The sequence below is a fragment of the Silurus aristotelis genome (assembly GCF_946808225.1).
Source record: "Silurus aristotelis genome assembly, chromosome: 1".
NCBI lineage: Eukaryota > Metazoa > Chordata > Actinopteri > Siluriformes > Siluridae > Silurus > Silurus aristotelis.
This window is the reverse complement of record NC_139574.1, coordinates 1,308,907-1,317,360: the sequence shown is the minus strand read 5'-3', so window position 1 is coordinate 1,317,360 and position 8,454 is coordinate 1,308,907. Positions and strand designations below refer to the sequence as shown.

The 8,454-nt window shown below is 42.3% G+C and overlaps 1 protein-coding gene across 2 annotated transcripts in view; it reads left to right on the top strand.

The window, feature by feature from the left end:
* kcnj12a (potassium inwardly rectifying channel subfamily J member 12a) overlaps positions 1 to 6,022 on the top strand; it is a 16,244-nt gene extending 10,222 nt beyond the window's left edge. Inside the window, exons 2-3 of one of the 2 annotated variants that reach the window (XR_014534560.1) lie at positions 1 to 1,144; positions 1,190 to 6,021. The exon at positions 1 to 1,144 is cut by the window's left edge and continues 419 nt beyond it. Coding sequence is in view for 1 of the 2 variants with exons in the window: in XM_083547558.1 (XP_083403684.1) it covers positions 1 to 1,004 (1,004 nt within the window). In the remaining variant the exon portion in view is untranslated. The other variant, XM_083547558.1, reaches the window with a different exon arrangement.
* The last annotated feature ends 2,432 nt before the right edge of the window (positions 6,023 to 8,454 follow it).

Genomic DNA, 8,454 nt, shown 5'->3' with positions numbered 1-8,454 from the left:
TGTTTGTGCTGTCGTGGCTTGGGTTCGGTTTGGCGTTCTGGGTGATCGCGCTGCTCCACGGTGACCTGGACAACCCGGCCGGAGATGACAGCTTTACGCCGTGTGTCCTGCACGTGAATGGCTTCTTAGCAGCTTTTCTGTTTTCCATCGAGACTCAGACGACCATCGGATACGGTTTTCGTTGCGTGACAGAGGAGTGTCCGGTTGCCATTTTCCTTGTAGTCTTCCAGTCCATTGTGGGCAGCATTATCGAGTGCTTCATGATCGGCGCCATTATGGCGAAAATGGCACGACCCAAAAAGCGTACTCAAACTCTTCTGTTCTCCAAAAACGCTGTCATCTCAATGAGGGACGGGAAGCTGTGCCTCATGTGGCGTGTCGGGAACCTTCGTAAGAGTCACATCGTTGAGGCTCATGTCCGGGCATTGCTAATCAAACCACGCGTGACTACTGAGGGAGAGTACATCCCGCTAGACCAGCTGGATATTAACGTGGGGTTCGATCAGGGGCTCGATAGGATCTTCTTGGTCTCGCCGATCACTATTTTGCACGAGATCGACGAGGAGAGTCCTCTTTTTGGGATCAGCAAGCGAGATTTGGAGACAGCGGACTTCGAGATTGTGGTGATCCTTGAGGGGATGGTGGAGGCTACAGCCATGACGGCGCAGGCTCGGAGCTCGTACTTGGCAAGTGAGATCCTGTGGGGCCACCGGTTCGAGCCGGTGCTCTTTGAGGAGAAGAACGAATACAAGGTGGATTACTCGCACTTCCACAAGACCTACGAGGTTCCGTCTACGCCGCGGTGCAGCGCAAAGGACATGCTGGAGAGCAAGTGTGCGTCGGCTGCTGACAACGCCTCCACGTTCTGCTACGAGAACGAGCTGGCGCTTCTTAACCGTGACGAGGAGGACGAGGACGAATGCATCCCAAGAGAGCGGCAAGACTTTGAACAGATGTCTCGGAGTCTCGAGCAAAGGTCTTACCGCCGCGAGTCAGAGATTTAACCCCCTCTGACCTTTTAATACATCCTGGTTTAAACCATGCAGAACAATGCAAAAGTGCCATAATGTGAGGCTTAGAACTGTGCACATTGCTGGTGTGTGTGTGTGTGTGTGTGTGTGTGTGTGTGTGTGTGTGTGTGTGTGTGTGTGTGTGTGTGTGTGTGTGTGTGTGTGTGTGTTTATGTGAGTTTGTGAGTGTTTAACAGAGAGATGTTGCACAGTTTGAGCCAGAGACTTGTTTTTTTTATTCCTGCACGGAAAACTTGAATCTTTTCTTCCTTCTTGTTTCGTTTTTCAAAAATGTGGTTTAGTTGGAATCTAAAATCTCCGAATTTGTAAATATTTTTGTGTGGATGTGTAGGTCACGATTCTGTGTGGAAAACTACTTTCATTTCAGAAAGACAGCGAAAGAAAGAGAGAGAGAGAGATAGAGAGAGAGAGAGAGACAGAGAGAGAGAGAGAGAGAGAGAGAGAGAGAGAGAGAGAGAGAGAGAGAAAGGAGTTTTCTTTTTATTTTATTTTTGACCTACTGATACCAAAATGCCCACACACACACACACACACACACACACACACACACACACACACACACACACACAGTTAAGTGGGAATCCCTGTAATTATCTAATCTGATTTCCGATTCCTTCGTTACTGTGTGTTCTTGATACAAGGAGGGGGCGGAGCTAATGGTACATGTCGCATGACCAAGGTTGCAAACCTCAGCAACAATCAGAAAGTTCTTCTTTATAGGATAATTGTAAATGTTTTGAGTACTTTGTAGATTAATGCTTTGATTTATTCCCCTTTAATATTTAAACCTCAAGGCCAAAACGAGGCTGCTCTGTGTGTGTGTGTGTGTGTGTGTGTGTGTGTGTGTGTGTGTGTGTGTGTATGTGTGTGTGTGTGTGTGTGTGTGTGTGTGTGTTTGAGAGATATATTAGCACACGATTACACAATAAATGCAGAATCAATAGCGAGCTGATCCCATAAAGAACTCCAGTGTGTAACACGTGTGTTGTCCCAGAGGTGAAAAGTAATAAAATATTTTATTCAAGTTAAAGTCACTGTTACTGCACTAAATTCTACTTAAGCACGAGTAAAGTTACTGGTCTAAAAATCTACTCGAGTAAAAGGAAAACATCTCTCATTTACAATTAACTCCAATCTCATGCAGGTCTTCTGTAAATCATTACACTTTTTATTTATATTATATGACACTTTAATGGTCACATTGCTAATAGAGCTTCACTGTTCAGGCGCTGTTCATTCCAACCCTGGTGCTGACCAACATTAGCGATGTGATGCAGTCACGCAACGCGACAGTAATAATGATCTAATCTAAATATATAAGTTATTATTAACTGACCTGATGCTTGTGCAGGTTTGATGGGAAGTTTTTAGAAGCTCTTCTCCAGCCATCAATCACTTGGTGCAGTAGTTTCCAGTTTCCCCTGCATTTTTTTACTTTCTTATCTTTTTAATTCAGTAATGAATATGATTTAAAATGTAGTTAAGTACAACACTGCAAACAAAACTTGCTTTAGGTAAAAGTACAATTACAGATTTTTAAATTTTAAAGTACACAAAAAACCTACTCAATTACAGTAACGCAACTAAATGTAATTTGTTACTTTCCACCTCTGCGTAGTCCAATACAAAAAACGATACAACAGAGCACTGTTACACAATTATAACACACAACTACAACATACACAACCGTAATACACAGCTTTGACATGCACAATTGTGATTCACAACTCGGACGAGGTTGAGCTCATCTTCTGTTAGCTGATAAAACATTTAGTCTCAGAAATCATAGTGCAGAATATTACAAAACCACAGTGTGATAATGACCTATTGAGGGAATGAAACAGCTGGAACAGCAGCTGGAACTCACTGATCACAATAAAACGCATCAGTTTCTACAAATGAAAAAATCAGTTACATTAATTTGCATAAGCTTTCAGCATAAAGGAAATCGAATTGATTAGCTATGCACTGTCAATAGCCTGCTAGTCAAAATAGTTTTTATTTCAAGACAAACTATTGAGTGAAAGTTTAAGTGGGAGGAGCTTGGGGGCAAAAAAAACCTCTGAAGCAGTATATGGTTAGTCTAATGTGCTGATATGAAGCATCTGTAAATGTACAGCAATAAACTAATACTAAAATATTAGCATTAAATGCTAACAGGTTCTGCTGGTTACAGTTATGGTGGTAATGTTCACTGCATTTCTGGACTTTTTCAAGTAACATAAATTATGTATCAGGACCTTCACAAGATTTCATTAAATACCTTAGGATTGGGGTGTAGGGTTTAGGAGACTTGGTAGATGATAGTACACTAGATTTAGAGTGTAGAGCGTAGGGGTCAAGGGCTTTGTGTGAGCTATGAGACACAGGCATTCTGTAGAAGGGTTTAGGATTTAGGGAACTTGGCATACAATGGTACAGGCTACATTAGAAAGTTTTAGGGTGTAGGGTTTGGAGTGAACTATGAGATTTAGGATTTCTGTAGAAGGGTGTAGGGTTTAGGGTTTAAGGGACTCATTATGTGATATAAGATGAATACGGTAGTTCATGGTCCTGGAGAAGAGATAAGGGTGTAGTGTTACTGTGATGTACAGACTTCTTGAGAAAGGATTTAAGGGAGTTTAACAATGGTGTAGAGTTTATATAGGGATTTAGGCTATAGGCTTTAGGGCTATGAGCTATGAGATGGTTATGAGCGCTTGTGTAGTAAAGTTTAGGATGTAGTGTGTAGTGTGTAGGGTGTAGGGTGTAGGGTAAAAGGTATAGAGCACAGTTTATAGTGTTCACAGGATTTACCAGATTATACAAGATTTATTTGATGGGTAGACGGATTTGAGGAATAATAGTTTCTGTGGTTTCTAGAGCTTTTTCTGCTCTTTATAAATCTATTTTCCTAAAACAATAAGTATGAGGTTTGGGTTTATCTGGTAGCCGCTAGATTTTTGTAATATTTTTAACTTTACCACTAGATTAGCTTTTCGGCAGTAAATTGCTCAGACATGTGGTAACAGATACTACAGATATGTGATCCAGGGGTCGCTAATAAGCCCCACCTACTTCACATGAAATAGGGGGAAAATGTGGTCATGTAGCTGATGGGAACCACATTAAGAAGTGATCTGTAGTGTGTAGGGTGTAAGGTGTAGGGTTCAACAGTAAAGCAACAACAGAACAAAAATATTTATACATTCTTTTATATTTTTGTAGTTATCAATGCACAAGAACAGAGTGACGATGCTGAAAACAGCATGGGGCTGAAATACACTGGCTTTATTTATTTATGATAGCTCTATCTATCTATCTATCTATCTATCTATCTATCTATCTATCTATCTATCTATCTATCTATCTATCTATCTATCTATCTATCTATCTATCCATCCATCCATCTATCCATCTATCCATCTATCCATCTATAGAAAGTATGTTTTGGTGCTGAAAATGTGATAAAAATCGCAAAAAACTCGTTCACATCCTTCACTGGAATATAAAATATGAACTTTATCAGCGCAAAGTTACTTAATAGAGACAAAACAGATACAAAATAAAATTCTAATTATGCCTATTTACAAATTCAATTATCAGATGTAGTTGCATGTGTGTGTGTGTGTGTGTGTGTGTGTGTGTGTGTGTGTGTGTGTGTGTGTGATTCTCATGTTTGCACAGCCTCCATAATGGCCATATTTTGAAAGCAATAATGAATTTATTCAGCAATAAGAAGGATCAGCGTCACTGCACACAAGAGAAAACAATGAAGACTTTATAACATGCAGACAAGGAATATATCAGAGGAGGGAACAGAGAAGCTAGGAGACACTGGAGACTAGGGGACTCTGGAAATTAGGGGACACTGGAAACCAGAGAACCTAAACTTTGGAAATTAGGGAAGATTACAGGACATTAAGGCACTAAACATTGACATTCAAAATAAAGGGACACTGGACAATAGAGGACTCTGAACAAACCAGGGGACATTAGAAACTTGGGGGTACTGAAAACTATTGGACAAAACAACTTAAACTGGACAAACAGTCAAAACTAGTGAACACTGGTTACTCAAGAACAGACGAAACTAGGGGACATTGGTTACAAATGAATGGACGAAACTAGGGGACACTAGACACTAGAGACCAATCAAAATAAGGGGGACGCTGGCCACTGGGGAACAGTTAAAACTTGGAGACATCGGACACTTTGGGACTCTTTGGGAACAGAGGAAACTTGAGGGCACTGAAAATGATGGGACACTGGACATTTAACTAGAAGACATGATGGGACACCAGGACACTTGGAAAAAGCTAATAAGAGCCTAAACCAGGAGAGATTAGAATATGTGAAGTTGTGGGGTGGAAGGGGGAAGAGGAAGATGAGGAGGAATATGAGGAAGAGCAGGAGATATCTAATACATTTGTGCAGCTGGTCCACATCACAGCTAATCACATTCACAGCTCCAGATGTGCACTGAGGATTCTTCTGCATAAACTTCTCTTCATCGTTACAAACAGACAGATAACAAAATGATGATGATGATGATGATGATGATGATGATGATGACGACCACTAATAATCCCAACATTCCATGTGTAATGTACTGTACTGTCATGTCCACACACTCTCTCTTTTTTTTTATTTATTTAATTTTTTTTAAAGAATGTGTATAATGTCCTCGTTATGGCGTGCTGATGGAGAAGTGCAGCTCCTGAGGAACTCTTCTCACCTCATCAACGCTGCCTGAGATTCACACACACTCTATTTTTCTACTGAAGCATAGCGGTGCTGCTGCTGAGCGAGAGACAGGAACTGCACTGCGACCTGTTCATCCCAAACCCTCCCACTGTATATATCACTCTCTACAAGAGGACGGGACGAGGGGGACCGGAGAAAGCTGGACATTTATACGAGTCTTCCACAGCCCAGACACACACACACACACACACACACACACACACACACACTGGGCTTGTACTGTACATGAATCATGCACAACTGCTAAATTATTTAATTAAAGCTAAATTATTACACATTGTGTCTCAGACTGTTTATTTCCTAATATCATTTAGTGACATTTGGCAGATGCCCTCATCCAGAGTGACGTACAATTATCTCATTTTATACAACCAATCGCCTTGTTCATGGTTCCAGTAGCTACTCTTGGTGCTGGGAATTAAACTCACAACCTTTCAATCTGAGGTCCAACTAAAGAGCTGCAGCTTTCCCAGAAGAACCGCTCATGCAACCTGTGGTCCTAACCCATTCCAGCAGACGGTTACTGGATATTTATATTTGTCACATGAACTTTGCAGAACACTGAAATTCTTCACCTATTCTAGTGAAATTAGGAAATCAGAGCGCAGAGTCAGACACGATACAGCACTACAGGTTAAGGTATTGGACATCTCAGGGTCATGAGTTCAAATCCCAGCCACACCAAGCTACCACTCTGGGGCCCCTGAGCCAGGCCCTTAACTCCATAGTTACTCAATTGTATTATTAGGATCAATGTGAGTTGCTCTGGATAAGGGGGTCTGAAAAATGCTGTACCTTAAATGTAAAAGGTTAAGGGTCTTGCTGAAGGGCCCAAGTGTAGCAGCCTGGTGATACCAGAACTTAAACCCACGACTTTGTGAATCCTAACAGTCTGAATCTGAAATTAGAATATCATTTAAAAGTTGATTTATTTTAGTAATTCAATCCAGAAAGTGGAACTCTTGTGTACTCAATACTTGGTCGAGGCTCCTTTTGCTTTAATTACTGCCTCAATTCTGCGTGGCATGGAGGAGATCAGACTGTGGCATGGAGATGATCAGTTTGTGGCATGGAGGTGATCAGACTGTGGCATGGAGGTGATCAGACTGTGGCATGGAGGTGATCAGTCTGTGGCATGGAGATGATCAGTTTGTGGCATGGAGGTGATCAGACTGTGGCATGGAGGTGATCAGACTGTGGCATGAAGGTGATCAGACTGTGGCATGAAGGTGATCAGTTTGTGGCATGGAGGTGATCAGACTGTGGCATGGAGGTGATCAGACTGTGGCATGAAGGTGATCAGACTGTGGCATGAAGGTGATCAGTTTGTGGCATGGAGGTGATCAGTCTGTGGCATGGAGGTGATCAGACTGTGGCATGGAAATGATCAGTTTGTGGCATGGAGGTGATCAGACTGTGGCATGGAGGTGATCATACTGTGGCATGGAGGTGATCAGTTTGTGGCATGGAGGTGATCAGACTGTGACACTGCTGAGGTGGTGTGGAAGCCCAGGTTTCTTTGACAGTGGCCTTCAGCTCATCTCCATTTTTTTGGTCTCTTGTTTGTCATTTTTCTCTTGACAATACACCAGAAATTCTCTATGGAGTTCTCTATGCAGGTCTGGTGAGTTTGCTCCAGTCAAGCACACCAACACCATGATCATTTAACCAACTTCTGGTGCTGTTGGCAGTGTGGGCAGGTGCCAAATCTTGCTGGAAAATGAAATCAGCATCTCCATAAAGCTGGTCAGCAGAAGGAAGCATGAAGTTAAATTGAATTTAATTCATGTTTATTTGTATAGCACTTTTAACAATGAACATTGTCTCAAAGCAGCTTTATACAGATAATGTGGTGATTAAAAGTTAAGATAAATATGTTCTTTGTAAGTACGTTTGTCCCTGATGAGCAACTGTGGCAAGGAAAAACTCCCCGAGATGGCATAAGGAAGAAACCTTGAGAGGAACCAGACTCAAGAGGAAACCCATCCTCATCTGGGTTGCACCAAATGTCAGTTTGAAGCAGATATACAATGTTGCGGGGTTCAGTGATGACGATCAGAAGACTACTGTATCCTCAGTCAGTGTAGCAGACTGTTGACACCAACTACAGTCCAATCCATCCTCAAAGCACCCGTTCTACTCCGGAATTACATAGAACCACCCAAGGTGTTGATGAGAAACCGTCCCAAGCTGCACAGAGTGGCCTCCAGTCGAAGAGAACACTATCCAGAGGCAGACCAGGACGAAGTGGGAAGATCCACGGAGGGGAGAGGGGCAAGGAAGAGTGGTCACTGGAGCCTCAGGAGCATGTTTAACTCAACCGAGAGAGAGAGAGAGAGAGAGAGAGAGAGAGAGAGAGAGAGAGAGAGAGAGAGAGAGAGAGTGAGAGAGAGAGTGACAGGAAGAGAAGGATATGGATTATTAAGTCTCCTGATTGTTGTATGAAAGTTAAGTCACTGTGCAGTTTGGACTCTGGTAAGATTCACTCTGGCAGCAGAACTAAAAGGGAGAACCAGAAGGAAACACAGACATGAGGGATCTCTGGGATAAGAGACGACCCACCACACCACCATCAACAAACCTGAGTGAACGTGTGAGAGTGAGGAGACGACAGCATCCAAATATCCCAGTTCACCAAACACATATCCATGATCCCTTCAGATCTGCTCCTTTTAAG